At 48.1% G+C, this 21551-nt stretch overlaps 1 protein-coding gene across 1 annotated transcript; it reads right to left on the bottom strand.

Moving 5' to 3' along the window:
- Nucleotides 1-962: 962 nt before the first annotated feature.
- On the bottom strand, nt 963-11368 carry LOC135096454 (oocyte zinc finger protein XlCOF6-like). Its single transcript, XM_063997956.1, has 4 exons — nt 10966-11368; nt 6606-6667; nt 6088-6209; nt 963-4495 (listed from the first exon to the last, which is right to left on the bottom strand). The coding sequence occupies exons 1-4, from the start codon at nt 11366-11368 to the stop codon at nt 2914-2916; spliced, it is 2169 nt and encodes a 722-aa protein (XP_063854026.1). The 3' UTR covers nt 963-2913.
- Nucleotides 11369-21551: the final 10183 nt, after the last annotated feature.

Raw genomic sequence — 21551 nt, 5'->3', positions numbered from 1 at the left:
CTCTGATGCAAGAGTTAACCAGTATTCTCAATCTTTCACCACTATTGTCTGCAGCTCCCTGGTGCAAGAGTTAACCAATATTCTCAATCTTTCACCACTATACTGTCCACCTCCTGAATGAGAGTTAATCAGTATTCTCAATCTTTCACCACTATTCTGTCCACCTCCCTGATGCAAGAGTTAACCAGTATTCTCAGTCTCTCATCCCCTTTACTGGCACACTCCTGAACTCCCTGCCTGCTGCTGTTTCCCCCTGCCGGTGACTTGAACTCTTTCAGGAGGGAGGCTTCAACACACTCACCTAGCTTTGAATAGCAAGAGATGCAATGTTAAGTATCATCTCTCTCCATATCTGTCTTGTCTCCCACACCGTCCTCTCTCCCTCTCCCTCTCCCCTGCACTCCCACCCGCTCTGCCTGTCTCTGTGGCTTGTTTTTCAATCAAGTTTTGTTGTTTTCTTGTTTTGGTGAGAAGTGATGAAGAAGGCAGACCATCAGAACACCACGGCTATTGATGCACAGACCAGCAGTTTTCTTTGCCTCCCAGGATCATTAACCTTTCAACCCTTTCACAGCGACAGTCAACACTTCGCAGCACTAAAAGCAATGTGTAAAACCTCCACAAGCATTCACAGCAAAGAAAGGGATTAATAGGAAGAGATTTTGCAGCAGCACCAGCAGCAGCAGCAGCAGCACACAAGAACACAAGGGTTGGTGCAGGAAGCCGTCAGGCCTGCACGTGGCAGTCCCTGTACAAAACATGCCTGTCTATTTCCACCTGTCATCCCTGTCCATACATTTGTCTAATATTTCAAAGCTCTGTAATGACTCAGCACTAACAACCTGACTACTGAGTCTATTCCAGTCATCCACTACTCTGTCTGTCATGGTAAGTTTATTATTGGCCATTTTGTACACACACACACACACACATTATTTACTGTATAACAACATTACTCAGCATTCTAGCAACAAAAGTTTATTCCAACACTTGAGTACAAAGTAACAACACACAAACACTAGTCACTCCAAGTCCCTCACACACCACCAGCACATCCACAACACCTCACCCCCACAGGAGTGTTTGGATGTGTCTGGCAACACCACTCTTCCTACAGAAACACTGCCACAAACACCACACCTGTACTTCCTTACCACAGTGTGGGTGAGGATGTTTGTCAAGATTACATTTCAGAATAAACCTTTTGGCCAGTCACCACACCACACCACACCCACAAGTCACTACTGGTACTGCCAGCTGGTTTGTGGCAGTAGTCTTGTGGCCAGTCACCACACCACACCACACCCACAAGTCACTACTGGTACTGCCAGCTGGTTTGTGGCAGTAGTCTTGTGGCCAGTCACCACACCACACCACACCCACAAGTCACTACTGGTACTGCCAGCTGGTTTGTGGCAGTAGTCTTGTTTTTTGGTGTTAGTTCTGACCTGCGAATCTTTTTCAAGGTGTTAAGGTAATTCTTTCTTGATTGTTTTTCTCATTTTTTGTGTTGTAGTGTGGCATTCTCTTGTGTTCCCAAACACTTGCATGTGAAGTGTTGAGCAAGGTGTTGAATGGCAAGGTGTTGAATGCAGTCCTGTTCACCAGTGTGTGTGTTTCTGGTGCTACCTTCTTGCCAGTCCTGCCGGTGCATGTGGAGCACTCCACCAGACCAAACTCCACACCGGTGTCTCTGTCGGCCACCTGCGTGTTGTTGACGGGCAGCGGACGGCTCCGTGTCTGGCTGGCAGTGGAGTCTGGCTGGCGTTTGGTGGCAGGCTGGTGTTTCCAGTGGCCAGCCATTGTGGGGGCTCCTCTTTTCCTTTCTGTAGTCTGGTACAAACGAGTGCACGGAACGGTGCACTCGTGTAATCTTTCTGACCCAAAACTTGGGGCTTTGTCTACACCTGGAGCCTCAAACTTGCTGCATTGACTCACTCTCTTTCTCAGCAGACCTTCCTGTGTAAGCTGAACAGCTGGCATTGTTGTTTACTTGTGTGTTTAACCGTGGTGGTCTGTATCCCAGGGGCTGCCTGATGCTGCGTGGGGTCTTCCAGCATCCCTCGGCCACTTCTTTCTCGGGTGGGTCTTGTACTTCTATTGAGGTCTTTGCCATGTGTCTGCACACCACCCCTGGCTTTTCTGCAAGCTGCCTCTTCATCTTTCTGGCCTTTATTTTCTTGTCTTTGTCCTCATCTGTGGTGCCAAGGCTTCGGCCGGGGCTCGGCCCCTGCCGGTCTTCCGCCCGGCCGGCCGTTGCTTGCGCTGCGCCTTCCTGTCATTCTGTCTGTTTTCTTGAGGAGGTTCCTTGTGTCGTTTTGGTCTTACAGGAAGCTTGTTATCTGCCAGATTTCTTCTCTTTGATGGGTGATCCTCTGCTGCAGTTTCTCTCTCCAGGGTGGTTCAGAGCAGATCCTTCTGTTTCTGCTTCCTTCTGTCTTCCTACACTCAGGGTGCACTGAGTTTGTACAAGCCCCAATGTGGGTGAGGATGTGTGTGTTAAGATTACCTTTGTGGGTAAATCTTTTCCCACACTGCAGGCACGGGAACATTCTCTCCCCGTTTTCTGCACTTTCCTGTTTTGTTGTCTGGTGAGTGCAATGGGCCCCAAGCCTGGTGTTAGTGGTCACACCCTCAGCAGCACCGGCATTCCATCCGAGGGTTATGTTCAGCGTGGCGACCGTTCCCTTGACCGCAGCTGTGTGTACCTCGTGGGCACTTGGGCGACCGGGGATTGCCTCCAGGCAGCTCTCAAGGTTTTCTTCATTAGCCCTGTCGCCCACACCACCACTGGTATTATACCGGTGTCCATCGGCGACCATGTTGTTCCCAGGTCACTTTTTAGGTCGTGATATTTTGTAGTTTTGTGCCTTTCAGCTCTACTGAGGCCGGAGTCACCGGGGACTGCAACAGCTATGATTTTGGATGTTTTCTCTTCTTCTTTCCAGTGTGGGTGAGGATGTGTCTGTCAAGAGTACCCTTCTGGCTAAATCTTTTCCCACACTCCAGGCACTGGAACTTTCTCTCCCCAGTGTGGGTGAGGATGTGACTGTCAAGAGTACACTTCTGGGTAAATCTTTTCCCACACTCCAGGCACTGGAACTTTCTCTCCCCAGTGTGGGTGAGGATGTGTGTGTTAAGGGAACCCTTCCGGGTAAATCTTTTCCCACACTCCAGGCACTGGAACTTTCTCTCCCCAGTGTGGGTGAGGATGTGTGTGTTAAGATCACTTTTCTGGGTAAATTTTTTCATACACTCCAGGCACTGGAACTTTCTCTCCCCAGTGTGGGTGAGGATGTGTGTGTTAAGGGAACCCTTCCGGGTAAATCTTTTCCCACACTCCAGGCACTGGAACTTTCTCTCCCCAGTGTGGGTGAGGATGTGTCTGTTAAGATCACTTTTCTGGGTAAATCTTTTCCCACACTCCAGGCACTGAAACTTTCTCTCCCCAGTGTGGGTGAGGATGTGTATGTTAAGGGAACCCTTCCGGGTAAATCTTTTACCACACTCCAGGCACTGGAACTTTCTCTCCCCAGTGTGGGTGAGGATGTGTCTGTTAAGATGATTTTTGTGGATAAATCTTTTCCCACACTCCAGGCACTGGAACTTTCTCTCCCCAGTGTGGGTGAGGATGTGTCTGTTAAGATGATTTTTGTGGATAAATCTTTTCCCACACTCCAGGCATTGGAACTTTCTCTCCCCAGTGTGGATGAGGATGTGTTTGTTAAGATTACTTTTGTTGATAAATCTTTTCCCACACTCCAGGCACTGGAACTTTCTCTCCCCAGTGTGGATGAGGATGTGTGTGTTAAGATCACTTTTCTGGGTAAATTTTTTCATACACTCCAGGCACTGGAACTTTCTCTCCCCAGTGTGGGTGAGGATGTGTGTGTTAAGGGAACCCTTCCGGGTAAATCTTTTCCCACACTCCAGGCACTGGAACTTTCTCTCCCCAGTGTGGGTGAGGATGTGTGTGTTAAGATGACTCTCCTGGGTAAATCTTTTCCCACACTCCAGGCACTGGAACTTTCTCTCCCCAGTGTGGATGAGGATGTGTCTGTTAAGATGACTCTCCTGGGTAAATCTTTTCCCACACTCCAGGCACTGGAACTTTCTCTCCCCAGTGTGGGTGAGGATGTGTGAGGCAAGATGACTCTTCCAGACAAATGTCTTCCCGCAGAGGTCACACTTGTGGTTCCTGCCACCAGTGTGGGTGGCAGTGTGTTCAGCGGGGCCACTCCTGCCTCTCAGCCTTGTCTTGCTGGCATGGGAGAGGACATGTCTGGCAATGGCAGCCTTGGTGGAGCACACTTTGCCGCAGTGGTCACAAGTGTAGGTCCTCCTGCCTGGGCTTGCCTGCTGCTCCAGGCTGTTACTACTGCTGCTGCTGCTGCTGCTGCCTGGCCTCGCACCCTCCATTGCTACGCTGCTCCTGGCCGTGGCTGGTCCTGCAGGAACCCTGGGGCTGCACCAAGGATGCACACCGACCTTGCACCTGTAACAGAGGAGGCCGTCACTACACAGGCAGCGAGGGGCTTCCTGCCTCAGCCTCAGCCTAACACACAGCCTCCACAGACAAGATACACCTGGCACCTGTAACAGAGGAGGCCATCACCACACAGGCAGCGAGGGGCTTCCTGCCTGTCTGTGTACGAGAGAGAGAGAGAGAGAGAGAGAGAGAGAGAGAGAGAGAGAGAGAGAGAGAGAGAGAGAGAGAGAGAGAGAGAGAGAGAGAGAGAGAGAGAGAGAGAGAGAGAGAGAGAGAGAGAGAGAGAGAGAGAGAGAGAGAGAGAGAGATAAGGATAAGTGTGTTGAAGCCTCCCTCTTGAAGGAATTCAAGTCATACGAAGGTGGAAATACAGAAGCAGGCAGGGAGCTCCAGTATTACCAGAGAAAAGGGATGAATGATTGAGAATACTGGTTAACTCTTGCATTAGAGAGGTGCACAGAATAGTGGTGAGAGAAAGAAGAAAGTGTTGAGCAGCAAGGCTGTGGGAGGAGGGGAAGCATGCAGTTAGCAAGATCAGAAGAGCAGTTAGCATGAAAATAGCTGTAAAAGACAGCACGAGATGCAACACTGCGGCGATGAGAGAAAGGCTGAAGACAGTCAGTTAGAGGAGAGGAGTTGATGAGACAAAAAGCTTTTGATTCCAACCTGTCTAGAAGAACGGTATGAGTGGAACCCCCCCCAGACATGTGAAGCATACTCCATACATGGACGGATAAGGCCCCTGTAAAAAGTTAGCAGCTGGGGGTGGTGAGAAAAACTGGCGGAGACATCTCAGAACACCTGACTTCCTAAAAGCTGTTTTTGCTAGAGATGAGATGTGAAGTTTCCAGTTCAGATTATAAGTAAAGTACAGACCGAGGATGTTCAGTGTAGAAGAGGGGGACAGTTGAGTGTCATTGAAGAAGAGGGGATAGTTGTCTGGAAGGTTGTGTCGAGTTGATAGATGGAGGAATTGAGTTTTTGTGGCATTGAACAATACCAAGTTTGCTCTGCCCTAATCTGGAATTTTGGAGAGATCAGTAGTCTGTGACTTCCCTGCATGAACTGTTTACTTCCTGAATGGTTGGAAGTCTAGAAAAAGACGTGGAAAAGTGCAGGGTGGTATCATCAGCATTGGAGTGGATAGGACAAGAAGTTTGGTTTAAAAGATCATTGTTGAATAATAGGAAGAGAGTGGGTGACAGGACAGAACCCTGAGGAACACCACTGTTAATAGATCTAGGAGAAGAACAGTGACCGTCTACCACAGCAGCAATAGAACGGCCAGAAAGGACAGGGCTGGTGGATCTTCAGGTGGTAAGACTGGGCTGGTGGATCTTCAGGTTATCCAAATAAATAAATAAATAAATAAATAAATAAATAAATAAATAAATAAATAAATAAAAAACTGACTTCTTGCAAAGAGTAAGATAATAACTTGTGACAATGACACAAGTGTTGCCAACAGTGGTGCAGTGTTCTGAGTCCCCAGCCACTGACCTGAGGGGCTCTGGGGCAGAGAGGATGGGAGGACTTGCCAGCCACTGACCTGAGGGGCTCTGGGGCAGAGAGGATGGGAGGACTTGCCAGCCACTGACCTGAGGGGCTCTGGGGCAGAGAGGATGGGAGGACTTGCCAGCCACTGATCTGAGAGGCTCTGGGGCACAATGGACAGGAGGACTTGCCAGTCTGGCCTTGCTCTTTCACCGCGTCTGTTCTCCTGCAAGACAAACAAATAAAACAATAATAAACAAATTAACAAAATAACAAAAATAAAACAAGAAAGCAGAAAACACTAACTGACGGTGTGTGTCTTGTCCTGCGTGGCTGCCACCACTGTGACGGGAAAATCTTGCCCAGAAAACCTAACCTAACCTAACCTCACTCAGTATGGGCCGGGAAATCCCCAGAAAGGACAACGCCCAAACACTCGCGACAAAATGGTCAGACCACAGGCAGGCAGCACCAGCAGACAGCCAGGCGGCGCCGCCACGTCTTGGGAATAAAAGAAATCAACAAACAAACAAACAAACAAACAAACCACAACAACAGTGACGGTGACCACCACCTTAGTCACTCACATCCCGACATTTACTTGTTCCCCGCCCACCATTACCTGCACGCCCTCAGGTGAGCCCAGGGAGGCGCCGCCACGTGACCACAGGTGACCCAGGCCAGCTCAGACACAGGCGCAAGCTGCCGCACACTCAGCGTGACCTGACCACTGACCACCACGCTGACGTCTTGTCTGTTCCCTCCACCAGACACAGAGTGGACAGGTGACCACAGGTGACCCAGGCCAGCTCAGACACAGGCGCAAGCTGCCGCACACTCAGCGTGACCTGACCACTGACCACCACGCAGCACGCGGACGCTCCAACAGACACAGACAACAAAACACACAATCTTGATCTTGATCTTGATGGTACAGGTGGCACAGGATCACTCCTGAGCCAGGCCTTTGGATCGGCAACTCCTGTAGAAAGGGGAAAAAAAAAAGAGAAACGAACAGCATCCTCTATCCTAATTGTTCATACACCTGGCACGCCACATTCTCTCCAGAAACTCTTTCACCGCCTCAATCATCCTTTCATTGGCCTCTCTACCCAGTCCCAGCAACAACACCATCCATTCCTTTCCTGTCTTCTCCACTCTTTCATTCCTATCATGCCCTAACTCAGTCAGTATCACTTGCATCATCTCATTCCTGTCTCTGGCATACTGCACACACTCCAGCACCACATGTTCCACCGTCTCATCCTCTCCCATGTCACACATCTGGCACACTTTGCTGCGGGACTCAGACCACCTGTAACTCCTTGCATTCACATCCATACACTGTGCCCTCGCTCGGAAGAGAAGATCACCGCCCAGGCTTCCATCATACCACCTTTCATACCTCGGGGCCTCTTTCTCCTTGTACCATTCCAGGGTCTTCTTTCTTTCCATTTCATTCTTCCATTCATTCAGTCCCACACATTTCACTTCTTTGTCTATCTCATTCTTCCATTTTCTCACATCCCATTCGGCTCCCACTCTGCCTCCTCTTGTTACCACCCATTCACGCTCATTTTGATTCCTCCCAGCCATTCTTATCGCCCACACAACTTGCAATCCATTCCTGTCGGTCATTCTCATGCATCTCTTCCTCCATTTGCTTCCACTTTCATTCCACAGGTACACCTTCCTTGATATTCTTGCATCATCCATTCTCTCAAACCTAATCTTGTACCTAAGTGTGGCTTTTGTCAGTCTTTCTCTAAAGATGCTCCATCCCATGTCACCTCTCAAGGCTTCAACTGCTGTGCACCTCGGTGCACTCAGTGCCATCCTTGCTACTCTATTCTGGCCCACTTCTAACTTATCAATTTCACTTTCATTGCATGGAATCACATCCATACCATACATTATACATGGCACAGCCACACTCTTCCACACTTCTCTCAACACATCATACTTACTTGCTCTCATCCTTGCCGCGCTTCCCAATCGACCTACCCACTGGTTTACCATACTTATCTTTTCATTTTTTGCCTTTGCACACCCACTAGGACTCATCCACATCCCCAAGTACTTGTATTCTTGCACCTGTCTCAACTCATTCTCTCCAAGTCTCCATACCACATTACTTTCATCCTCTGACCTATTCACAATCATTACTTTGCTTTTCTCACTGCTAAACCTTACTCCAAAGTCTTTACCATAGCCATCCACTACATCCAACAAACTTTGAAGCTCATCTGCCGATTCACTCATAACAACTACGTCATCTGCATAAAGGAGCACACATACTTTATCATTCCCCACACTTACCCCTACATTCATTCTTCTCATCCTGGCTGCTAGCTCCTCTGTATACAGGCTAAAAAGGGTTGGTGACAATATACAGCCCTGCCTAACTCCTCTCTCACTCATCACCCAGTCTGTTTCTATGTCTCCTAGCCTGTATCTAGCTCTTGTGTCCACATACATACTTTGCACTATGTGAACTATCTTTGCACTCAATCCAATCTTTTCTAAGACTCTACCTAGCATTTCTCTGTTCACTCTATCATAAGCTTTCTCTATATCCAAATTACCCCCATCCTTCTTTTTCTTCTCAATCATTTCATTCACCACAAACATATTGTCCTCAGCTCTCCTGTCCCTACGAAAACCATTCTGTTCTTCACCCAGCACTCCAGCTCTCTCAATCCATTTACACAGTCTCTCATTCAACACTGCACTGAAAACTTTACTTATTGTACTCACTAATGCAATTGGCCTGTAGTTCTTCAGCTCATTCTTACTCTTAAATCCCCCCTTATGCAACAGACACACTCTGCTCTCATTCCACTTTCTTGGCACTCTCTCTTCATCACACACTCGGTTGAATAACTCAGTCATTCTGTCTATCACTACCTCCCCACCATTCTTGTAGAACTCATAGGGTATATCATCTGGACCTGCTGCCTTGCCATTCTTCTGCCTTCTCACACACCTCGCCACTTTATCCCTACTGATTCTTTCATCCAGTTCATCTGCATTCTTCCTTTCCAGTGTTACACATTCTTCTCTCACACTAAACATCTCACCTACCCCACCTACTTCTTCCCAGAACCCTTTGATTGCCTCCCTGATTCCGTCCTTCTCTGTTATAACTACACCCTCCACTTTTAGACTCTCCACGCCAACACTGCCTCACATATTCTCACCTCTCATGAACTTGTACCATTCACGGCCACCTTCCATACCTTTCTCCCTTAAAGATTGAATCATACTCCTTTCACTCTTCACTTTAGCATTCATTATCATTCGTCTTGTGAACCGCTGCTGCTTCACATACGCGGCCCATGCATTCTCATACTCATTCTTTGCCTCATCGCTTTCATGCCTCTTTTTCCTCAGCCATCTACACTGTCTACTCATTTCCTCATTTCCATTTCTACTCGTTTCCTGTGCCTTACGCTCCTTTCCAGTCATAACATACTCGCATCCCTCCATTCGTACATCATCTCTCAGGTGAGTCTCAGTGAGCCCGACTAAGTCGAACCTCCACTCCCTGAGCTCCTTGCATACATCCTCAAACTTGCCCACACCCCATCCTCTCACATTCATACAGCCAATCTTCACACATTTACTTGCCTGGCTAGTCTCTTTTCTTCCATGTTCGCTGACATCAGTGGGTCCTCCTCGTCATGCCTCGTCCACACAACACACCTGCCTCGCCCTCATCCACTCGGCCAGTCGACGTCCTAGCCTCTCATTCCCGTTGTGGTTGAGGTGGACCCCGTCTCTCCCGAAGAATTTGTCCTGGTCAAGGATCCCATCCATGTCCAGGAAGCTCACGTTGCCCTTCTTATCTGCCATCCATTCCATCTTGACCTTCATGAGTTCCATGCATATCTTGCGGTTCGTTTCTCTTCTGACCTTCTCCTACTGCACTCCTTCCCGTGGGCGCCGCAGGACCCCCACCACAGCCACACACATCTTCTTTTCTTCTGCTGCCCTCACTGCTTCTATCACTTCCTTTACTGTGTCTTCAGCACCTGCCTCTACTAAGTTGTTGCCTCCTCCTTGGACAACTAGCAGGCTTCTCTCTTCCATTTCTTGCACTTCTTCCTTGACTTTCCTCTTGACGTCTTGGATCTTAGCACCTCCCATGCTGGTGCACTCAATTTCCCTTCTCACAAAGTCGGGAGTCTTCCTTACCATGCTGTCTCCAATGACACGTACTGGGGCTTTCTTGATTACCATTCTCTTCTTCCTTGGGCGTCTGTCTGTTCTGGCCACTTCCACCACTTCTTGCTGGTCTTTTCTCTCTTCAGTCTTCGTCGTCTGTGCTTCTGCCTCTTTCATCAGGTTTTCTGTCTGGGTGCTCTGCTCCACTCTCTCTTCTTTTTCCTCATCCTGGTTCCTCCACTCATTGAGGCTCTTGCTCAGGCATTCCCTGCAGAGGAACACCAGAAGCTCGAACCCCAGCGCCTTCATGTTGGCCTCCCTCATGCCCACACAGGCTACATGGAACCAGGCCATGCATCTCTCGCATGCCACAGCCCTTTGCCTGTTCGCCACACTCTCCTCGCATGAACCACACGCGCTCATCACCATTTTCAGGGTATTTCAGCACACAGGCAAGAGAACATAAACCACAAAACTCAGAGAAAACTCAGAGAGCAAGGCAAAGCCACTTGTACACACCGCCACAGCTCACCAAAAAGTTCTTTCTTCAGGGTGGCTCGAACTTAATCTTGATTTTGACGCCTAGGGAGGCTTGGGATTACTCCTGAATCAAGCCTTCATAACGGCAAATCCTGTACGAAAAACAGGAAAAAAACAAAAATATTAAACAGAAAAACATGCATCATCTTTCATACCTGGGGATTGCTCATGTCAGTTTTTTTTTTTTTTATTGATAACTCCCGTTAGAGAGGAAAAAAAAAAAAAAAAAAGGCAAACGTAAAACAGACGCCATATTTCACACCACTAACTCCTACATCTAGCGGTCCACATTTTCTGCAGAAACACTTTGACAGCCTCAATCATCCTTCCATTCGTCTCCCCACACAGTCCCAGCAGCAACACCATCCACTCCCTTCCTGTCTTCTCCACTGTGACGTTCCCCAGTTCCCTCAGCACCACTTGCATCATCTCATTCCTGTCTCTGGCATACTTCACACACTCCAGCACCACACGCTCCACCGTCTCATCCTCTCCCATGTCACACGTCTGGCACACTTCGCTGCTGGACTCGGACCATCTGTAACTCCCTGCATTCACATCCATACACTGTGCCCTCGCTCGAAAGAGATCGCCTCTCAGGCTTCCATTATACCACCTAGCATACGTCGGGGCCTCTTTCTCTCGCCAATACCACGCCAAAGTACTCTTTTGTTCCATCTTACTCTTCCATTCACTCAGTCCCACATGTTTCACTACTCCATCTCACTCTTCCACTTTCTTACACCCCAATCTAAACCCTCTCCATTTCTAGCAATCATACTCCAGTCACTCTCAACATGCGTCCCCTCAAGCCGCTGAAAAGCCCACCTAGTTTCAAAGCCTTTTTTAACTGCCATCCTAACACACTTCTTCCCCCACCTGCTACTCTCTCTCTCTCTCTCTCTCTCAAAGTACTCCAGCCCATGTCTCCCCTAAAAAGCCTCTATCGCTGCATACCTTGGTGCATTCAGTGCCATTCTTGCTACTCTATTCTCTCCTACTTTTACATTCTCTAGTTCATTCTCATTCCACACAATCACGTCCATACCAAACACAATGCTCGGAACAGCCACGCTCTTCCAAAGTTCTCGCAGCACGTCATACTTACTGGCTCTCATCCTTGCTGCACTTCCTAGTCGACCCACCCACTGGTTCACCATGCTTATCTTTTCATTCTTCTCCCATTCAACATTCTAACGCCAGCATACAGTGTTCTGAGACAAAGTCCGTCACAACGTGCTCATCAATGCACATGCAGTACACACTCTCACCATCCTCCCATTCACTAGCTTGTAGTCAATCGCAGACTGCTGCTTCCTGCCACACCACGCCAGGGTCTCATTCAGGTTTTCCACGTCCATCTCACTCACAAACTCATCAAGCATCTCACCATTCCTATTCACCTCCTCACCTACAACACCGGTGTGCGCATTCATGCCTCCCATCGTCGTCACTCTTGGTCTTGTCTTCATTTTTTGTTTTTCTAACGGCACTCTACACACAGATTTCTGCTGGCACTTTTTTCGTTTTTTTTTTTCTTTTTCTTTACAATATCAAACAAATAATCATTTATTAATGATTCATAAATTTTGACCAAGTGTTAGAGAACCAGCAAGCCATGGGTGGAAATGGAGGGTAACTTGAAATGTCTACTCCTCTTGCCACCAACTTAATTTGTCATTAAACGCGAAAAACAAAGTTACCAAATAACCAAAAAAAAAAAAATATATATATTACACTTTTTATTATTGTTTTTCTATTTAAGAGAGACACTGTAAAAAAATAAATAAATAATAATAATGATCATAAAATCAATAAATGCCATTCTTAAGGACCTTGGTACATTATCGTACATTGGAGGACAAGTGTGTTGCAGTGGACTTAAGGTGGCACCATTGCAGAGCCTTCCAAGTAGCAGTAGTACACAAGAACACAAGAGCTGGAGCAGGAAGCCATCACACCTACAAGTGGCAGTCCCTGTACAAAACACGCCTATCTATTTCCACCTGCCATCTCTGTCCACACACTGCTGCAGTCTTCTTTCACAGCTCCCTACTGACTACTGATGCAGTCTATTCGTCACACCCCACTCTGAGAACCACTTCCTTGCTGTCTCTGCCTCTTTCAAGCTTGGGGGCAGATCTTGCTAGCAATTTTATTGAAATTTTATATACTCCTAACTATTTGGTAAAAAAATGTCAATATAATTTGATAAGAGGCCTTACTTTCTCACCACTATTGTCTCCACCCTGATGCAAGAGTTAACCAGTATTCTCAATCTTCCACCACTATCCTGTCCACCTCTCTGATGCAAGAGTTAACCAGTATTCTCAATCTTTTATCACTATTCTGTCCACCTCCCTGATGCAAGAGTTAACCATTATTCTCAATCTTTCACCACTATTCTGTCCACCTCCCTGATGCAAGAGTTAACCAGTATTCTCAATCTTTCACCACTATTCTGTCCACCTCCCTGATGCAAGAGTTAACCAGTATTCTCAATCTTTCACCACTATTCTGTCCACCTCCCTGATGCAAGATTTAACCAGTATTCTCAATCTTTCACCACTATTCTGTCCACTTCCTTGATGCAAGAGTTAACCAGTATTCTCAATCTTTCACCACTATTTTGTCCACCTCCCTGATGCAAGATTTAACCAGTATTCTGTTGACCTCCCTAATGCAATAGTTAACCAGTATTCTCAGTCTTTCACCACTTATCAGTCCACCTCCCTAATGCAAGAGTTAACCAGTATTCTCAATATTTCACCACTATTCTGTCCACCTCCCTAATGCAAGAGTTAACAAGTATTCTCAATCTTTCACCACTATTGCCTCCACCTCTCTAATGCAAGAGTTAACCAGTATTCTCAATCTTTCACCACTATTCTGTCCACCTCCCTAATGCACGATTTAACCAGCATTCTCAATCTTTCACCACTATTCTGTCCACCTTCTGAATGCAAGTTAACCAGCATTCTCAATCTTTCAGCACTATTGTCTCCACTTCCGTAGTGCAAGTTAACCAGTATTCTCAATTTTTCACTACTACTCTGTCCACCTATCTAATGCAAGAGTTAACCTGTATTCTCAATCCTTCACCACTATACTGTCCACCTCCTGAATGCAAGAGTTAATCAGTATTCTCAATCTTTCACCACTATTCTGTCCACCTCTCTGATGCAAGAGTTAACCAGTATTCTCAATCTTTCACCACTATTGTCTGCAGCTCCCTGGTGCAAGAGTTAACCAATATTCTCAATCTTTCACCACTATACTGTCCACCTCCTGAATGAGAGTTAATCAGTATTCTCAATCTTTCACCACTATTCTGTCCACCTCCCTGATGCAAGAGTTAACCAGTATTCTCAGTCTCTCATCCCCTTTACTGGCACACTCCTGAACTCCCTGCCTGCTGCTGTTTCCCCCTGCCGGTGACTTGAACTCTTTCAGGAGGGAGGCTTCAACACACTCACCTAGCTTTGAATAGCAAGAGATGCAATGTTAAGTATCATCTCTCTCCATATCTGTCTTGTCTCCCACACCGTCCTCTCTCCCTCTCCCTCTCCCCTGCACTCCCACCCGCTCTGCCTGTCTCTGTGGCTTGTTTTTCAATCAAGTTTTGTTGTTTTCTTGTTTTGGTGAGAAGTGATGAAGAAGGCAGACCATCAGAACACCACGGCTATTGATGCACAGACCAGCAGTTTTCTTTGCCTCCCAGGATCATTAACCTTTCAACCCTTTCACAGCGACAGTCAACACTTCGCAGCACTAAAAGCAATGTGTAAAACCTCCACAAGCATTCACAGCAAAGAAAGGGATTAATAGGAAGAGATTTTGCAGCAGCAGCAGCAGCAGCAGCAGCAGCACACAAGAACACAAGGGTTGGTGCAGGAAGCCGTCAGGCCTGCACGTGGCAGTCCCTGTACAAAACATGCCTGTCTATTTCCACCTGTCATCCCTGTCCATACATTTGTCTAATATTTAAACTCTGTAATGACTCAGCACTAACAACCTGACTACTGAGTCTATTCCAGTCATCCACTACTCTGTCTGTCATGGTAAGTCTATTATTGGCCATTTTGTACACACACACACACATTATTTACTGTATAACAACATTACTCAGCATTCTAGCAACAAAAGTTTATTCCAACACTTGAGTACAAAGTAACAACACACAAACACTAGTCACTCCAAGTCCCTCACACACCACCAGCACATCCACAACACCTCACCCCCACAGGAGTGTTTGGATGTGTCTGGCAACACCACTCTTCCTACAGAAACACTGCCACAAACACCACACCTGTACTTCCTTACCACAGTGTGGGTGAGGATGTTTGTCAAGATTACATTTCAGAATAAACCTTTTGGCCAGTCACCACACCACACCACACCCACAAGTCACTACTGGTACTGCCAGCTGGTTTGTGGCAGTAGTCTTGTGGCCAGTCACCACACCACACCACACCCACAAGTCACTACTGGTACTGCCAGCTGGTTTGTGGCAGCAGTCTTGTGGCCAGTCACCACACCACACCACACCCACAAGTCACTACTGGTACTGCCAGCTGGTTTGTGGCAGTAGTCTTGTTTTTTGGTGTTAGTTCTGACCTGCGAATCTTTTTCAAGGTGTTAAGGTAATTCTTTCTTGATTGTTTTTCTCATTTTTTGTGTTGTAGTGTGGCATTCTCTTGTGTTCCCAAACACCTGCATGTGAAGTGTTGAGCAAGGTGTTGAATGGCAAGGTGTTGAATGCAGTCCTGTTCACCAGTGTGTGTGTTTCTGGTGCTACCTTCTTGCCAGTCCTGCCGGTGCATGTGGAGCACTCCACCAGACCAAACTCCACACCGGTGTCTCTGTCGGCCACCTGCGTGTTGTTGACGGGCAGCGGACGGCTCTGTGTCTGGCTGGCAGTGGAGTCTGGCTGGCGTTTGGTGGCAGGCTGGTGTTTCCAGTGGCCAGCCATTGTGGGGGCTCCTCTTTTCCTTTCTGTAGTCTGGTACAAACGAGTGCACGGAACGGTGCACTCGTGTAATCTTTCTGACCCAAAACTTGGGGCTTTGTCTACACCTGGAGCCTCAAACTTGCTGCATTGACTCACTCTCTTTCTCAGCAGACCTTCCTCTGTAAGCTGAACAGCTGGCATTGTTGTTGTTTACTTGTGTGTTTAACCGTGGTGGTCTGTATCCCAGGGGCTGCCTGATGCTGCGTGGGGTCTTCCAGCATCCCTCGGCCACTTCTTTCTCGGGTGGGTCTTGTACTTCTATTGAGGTCTTTGCCATGTGTCTGCACACCACCCCTGGCTTTTCTGCAAGCTGCCTCTTCATCTTTCTGGCCTTTATTTTCTTGTCTTTGTCCTCATCTGTGGTGCCAAGGCTTCGGCCGGGGCTCGGCCCCTGCCGGTCTTCCGCCCGGCCGGCCGTTGCTTGCGCTGCACCTTCCTGTCATTCTGTCTGTTTTCTTGAGGAGGTTCCTTGTGTCGTTTTGGTCTTACAGGAAGCTTGTTATCTGCCAGATTTCTTCTCTTTGATGGGTGATCCTCTGCTGCAGTTTCTCTCTCCAGGGTGGTTCAGAGCAGATCCTTCTGTTTCTGCTTCCTTCTGTCTTCCTACACTCAGGGTGCACTGAGTTTGTACAAGCCCCAATGTGGGTGAGGATGTGTGTGTTAAGATTACCTTTGTGGGTAAATCTTTTCCCACACTGCAGGCACGGGAACATTCTCTCCCCGTTTTCTGCACTTTCCTGTTTTGTTGTCTGGTGAGTGCAATGGGCCCCAAGCCTGGTGTTAGTGGTCACACCCTCAGCAGCGCCGGCATTCCATCCGAGGGTTATGTTCAGCGTGGCGACCGTTCCCTTGACCGCAGCTGTGTGTACCTCGTGGGCACTTGGGCGACCGGGGATTGCCTCCAGGCAGCTCTCAAGGTTTTCTTCATTAGCCCTGTCGCCCACACCACCACTGGTATTATACCGGTGTCCATCGGCGACCATGTTGTTCCCAGGTCACTTTTTAGGTCGTGATATTTTGTAGTTTTGTGCCTTTCAGCTCTACTGAGGCCGGAGTCACCGGGGACTGCAACAGCTATGATTTTGGCTGTTTTCTCTTCTTCTTTCCAGTGTGGGTGAGGATGTGTCTGTCAAGAGTACCCTTCCGGGTAAATCTTTTCCCACACTCCAGGCACTGGAACTTTCTCTCCCCAGTGTGGGTGAGGATGTGTGTGTTAAGGGAACCCTTCCGGGTAAATCTTTTCCCACACTCCAGGCACTGGAACTTTCTCTCCCCAGTGTGGGTGAGGATGTGTGTGTTAAGGGAACCCTTCCGGGTAAATCTTTTCCCACACTCCAGGCACTGGAACTTTCTCTCCCCAGTGTGGGTGAGGATGTGACTGTCAAGAGTACACTTCTGGGTAAATCTTTTCCCACACTCCAGGCACTGGAACTTTCTCTCCCCAGTGTGGGTGAGGATGTGTGTGTTAAGGGAACCCTTCCGGGTAAATCTTTTCCCACACTCCAGGCACTGGAACTTTCTCTCCCCAGTGTGGGTGAGGATGTGTGTGTTAAGATCACTTTTCTGGGTAAATTTTTTCATACACTCCAGGCACTGGAACTTTCTCTCCCCAGTGTGGGTGAGGATGTGTCTGTTAAGATCACTTTTCTGGGTAAATCTTTTCCCACACTCCAGGCACTGAAACTTTCTCTCCCCAGTGTGGGTGAGGATGTGTATGTTAAGGGAACCCTTCCAGGTAAATCTTTTACCACACTCCAGGCACTGGAACTTTCTCTCCCCAGTGTGGGTGAGGATGTGTCTGTTAAGATGATTTTTGTGGATAAATCTTTTCCCACACTCCAGGCACTGGAACTTTCTCTCCCCAGTGTGGGTGAGGATGTGTGTGTTAAGGGAACCCTTCCGGGTAAATCTTTTCCCACACTCCAGGCACTGGAACTTTCTCTCCCCAGTGTGGGTGAGGATGTGTGTGTTAAGATGACTCTCCTGGGTAAATCTTTTCCCACACTCCAGGCACTGGAACTTTCTCTCCCCAGTGTGGATGAGGATGTGTCTGTTAAGATGACTCTCCTGGGTAAATCTTTTCCCACACTCCAGGCACTGGAACTTTCTCTCCCCAGTGTGGGTGAGGATGTGTGAGGCAAGATGACTCTTCCAGACAAATGTCTTCCCGCAGAGGTCACACTTGTGGTTCCTGCCACCAGTGTGGGTGGCAGTGTGTTCAGCGGGGCCACTCCTGCCTCTCAGCCTTGTCTTGCTGGCATGGGAGAGGACGTGTCTGGCAATGGCAGCCTTGGTGGAGCACACTTTGCCGCAGTGGTCACAAGTGTAGGTCCTCCTGCCTGGGCTTGCCTGCTGCTCCAGGCTGTTACTACTGCTGCTGCTGCTGCTGCTGCCTGGCCTCGCACCCTCCATTGCTACGCTGCTCCTGGCCGTGGCTGGTCCTGCAGGAACCCTGGGGCTGCACCAAGGATGCACACCGACCTTGCACCTGTAACAGAGGAGGCCGTCACTACACAGGCAGCGAGGGGCTTCCTGCCTCAGCCTCAGCCTAACACACAGCCTCCACAGACAAGATACACCTGGCACCTGTAACAGAGGAGGCCATCACCACACAGGCAGCGAGGGGCTTCCTGCCTGTCTGTGTACGAGAGAGAGAGAGAGAGAGAGAGAGAGAGAGAGAGAGAGAGAGAGAGAGAGAGAGAGAGAGAGAGAGAGAGAGAGAGAGAGAGAGAGAGAGAGAGAGAGAGAGAGAGAGAGAGAGAGAGAGAGAGAGAGAGAGAGAGAGAGAGAGATAAGGATAAGTGTGTTGAAGCCTCCCTCTTGAAGGAATTCAAGTCATACGAAGGTGGAAATACAGAAGCAGGCAGGGAGCTCCAGTATTACCAGAGAAAAGGGATGAATGATTGAGAATACTGGTTAACTCTTGCATTAGAGAGGTGCACAGAATAGTGGTGAGAGAAAGAAGAAAGTGTTGAGCAGCAAGGCTGTGGGAGGAGGGGAAGCATGCAGTTAGCAAGATCAGAAGAGCAGTTAGCATGAAAATAGCTGTAAAAGACAGCACGAGATGCAACACTGCGGCGATGAGAGAAAGGCTGAAGACAGTCAGTTAGAGGAGAGGAGTTGATGAGACAAAAAGCTTTTGATTCCAACCTGTCTAGAAGAACGGTATGAGTGGAACCCCCCCAGACATGTGAAGCATACTCCATACATGGACGGATAAGGCCCCTGTAAAAAGTTAGCAGCTGGGGGTGGTGAGAAAAACTGGCGGAGACATCTCAGAACACCTGACTTCCTAAAAGCTGTTTTTGCTAGAGATGAGATGTGAAGTTTCCAGTTCAGATTATAAGTAAAGTACAGACCGAGGATGTTCAGTGTAGAAGAGGGGGACAGTTGAGTGTCATTGAAGAAGAGGGGATAGTTGTCTGGAAGGTTGTGTCGAGTTGATAGATGGAGGAATTGAGTTTTTGTGGCATTGAACAATACCAAGTTTGCTCTGCCCTAATCTGGAATTTTGGAGAGATCAGTAGTCTGTGACTTCCCTGCATGAACTGTTTACTTCCTGAATGGTTGGAAGTCTAGAAAAAGACGTGGAAAAGTGCAGGGTGGTATCATCAGCATTGGAGTGGATAGGACAAGAAGTTTGGTTTAAAAGATCATTGATGAATAATAGGAAGAGAGTGGGTGAAAGGACAGAACCCTGAGGAACACCACTGTTAATAGATCTAGGAGAAGAACAGTGACCGTCTACCACAGCAGCAATAGAACGGCCAGAAAGGACAGGGCTGGTGGATCTTCAGGTTATCCAAATAAATAAATAAATAAATAAATAAATAAATAAATAAATAAATAAATAAAAAACTGACTTCTTGCAAAGAGTAAGATAATAACTTGTGACAATGACACAAGTGTTGCCAACAGTGGTGCAGTGTTCTGAGTCCCCAGCCACTGACCTGAGGGGCTCTGGGGCAGAGAGGATGGGAGGACTTGCCAGCCACTGATCTGAGAGGCTCTGGGGCACAATGGACAGGAGGACTTGCCAGTCTGGCCTTGCTCTTTCACCGCGTCTGTTCTCCTGCAAGACAAACAAATAAAACAATAATAAACAAATTAACAAAATAACAAAAATAAAACAAGAAAGCAGAAAACACTAACTGACGGTGTGTGTCTTGTCCTGCGTGGCTGCCACCACTGTGACGGGAAAATCTTGACCAGAAAACCTAACCTAACCTAACCTCACTCAGTATGGGCCGGGAAATCCCCAGAAAGGACAACGCCCAAACACTCGCGACAAAATGGTCAGACCACAGGCAGGCAGCACCAGCAGACAGCCAGGCGGCGCCGCCACGTCTTGGGAATAAAAGAAATCAACAAACAAACAAACAAACAAACAAACCACAACAACAGTGACGGTGACCACCACCTTAGTCACTCACCTCCCGACATTTACTTGTTCCCCGCCCACCATTACCTGCACGCCCTCAGGTGAGCCCAGGGAGGCGCCGCCACGTGACCACAGGTGACCCAGGCCAGCTCAGACACAGGCGCAAGCTGCCGCACACTCAGCGTGACCTGACCACTGACCACCACGCTGACGTCTTGTCTGTTCCCTCCACCAGACACAGAGTGGACAGGTGACCACAGGTGACCCAGGCCAGCTCAGACACAGGCACAAGCTGCCGCACACTCAGCGTGACCTGACCACTGACCACCACGCAGCACGCGGACGTTCCAACAGACACAGACAACAAAACACACAATCTTGATCTTGATCTTGATGGTACAGGTGGCACAGGATCACTCCTGAGCCAGGCCTTTGGATCGGCAACTCCTGTAGAAAGGGGAAAAAAAAAAAAGAGAAACGAACAGCATCCTCTATCCTAATTGTTCATACACCTGGCACGCCACATTCTCTCCAGAAACTCTTTCACCGCCTCAATCATCCTTTCATTGGCCTCTCTACCCAGTCCCAGCAACAACACCATCCATTCCTTTCCTGTCTTCTCCACTCTTTCATTCCTATCATGCCTTAACTCAGTCAGTATCACTTGCATCATCTCATTCCTGTCTCTGGCATACTGCACACACTCCAGCACCACATGTTCCACCGTCTCATCCTCTCCCATGTCACACATCTGGCACACTTTGCTGCGGGACTCAGACCACCTGTAACTCCTTGCATTCACATCCATACACTGTGCCCTCGCTCGGAAGAGAAGATCACCGCCCAGGCTTCCATCATACCACCTTTCATACCTCGGGGCCTCTTTCTCCTTGTACCATTCCAGGGTCTTCTTTCTTTCCATCTCATTCTTCCATTCATTCAGTCCCACATATTTCACTTCTTTGTCTATCTCATTCTTCCATTTTCTCACATCCCATTCGGCTCCCACTCTTCCTCCTCTTGTTACCACCCATTCACGCTCTTTTTGATTCCTCCCAGCCATTCTTATCGCCCACACAACTTGCAATCCATTCCTGTCTGTCATTCTCATGCATCTCTTCCTCCATTTGCTTCCACTTTCATTCCACAGGTACACCTTCCTTGCTATTCTTGCATCATCCATTCTCTCAAGCCTAATCTTGTACCTAAGTGTGGCTTTTGTCAGTCTTTCTCTGAAGGTGCTCCATCCCATGTCACCTCTCAAGGCTTCAACTGCTGTGCACCTCGGTGCACTCAGTGCCATCCTTGCTACTTTGTTCTGGCCCACTTCTAACTTATCAATTTCACTTTCATTCCATGCAATCACATCCATACCATACATTATACATGGCACAGCCACACTCTTCCACACTTCTCTCAACACATCATACTTACTTGCTCTCATCCTTGCCGCGCTTCCCAATCGACCT

The sequence above is a fragment of the Scylla paramamosain genome, unplaced genomic scaffold, assembly GCF_035594125.1.
Source record: "Scylla paramamosain isolate STU-SP2022 unplaced genomic scaffold, ASM3559412v1 Contig4, whole genome shotgun sequence".
Lineage (NCBI taxonomy): Eukaryota > Metazoa > Arthropoda > Malacostraca > Decapoda > Portunidae > Scylla > Scylla paramamosain.
This window is presented reverse-complemented; position numbering and strand designations above follow the sequence as displayed.

What these genes read in the sequence shown, in the direction of transcription:
- LOC135096454 (XM_063997956.1), bottom strand. Translation starts at nt 11,368, where the DNA reads ATGGAACAAAAGAGTACTTTGGCGTGGTATTGGCGAGAGAAAGAGGCC. An exon ending in GCTCACCTGAGGGCGTGCAG is followed by an intron (nt 6,210 to 6,605) that starts GTAATGGTGGGC and finishes TTTGTCTTGCAG; the next exon opens with GAGAACAGACGCGGTGAAAG. An exon ending in TCTGCCCCAGAGCCCCTCAG is followed by an intron (nt 4,496 to 6,087) that starts GTCAGTGGCTGG and finishes CCTCTGTTACAG; the next exon opens with GTGCAAGGTCGGTGTGCATC.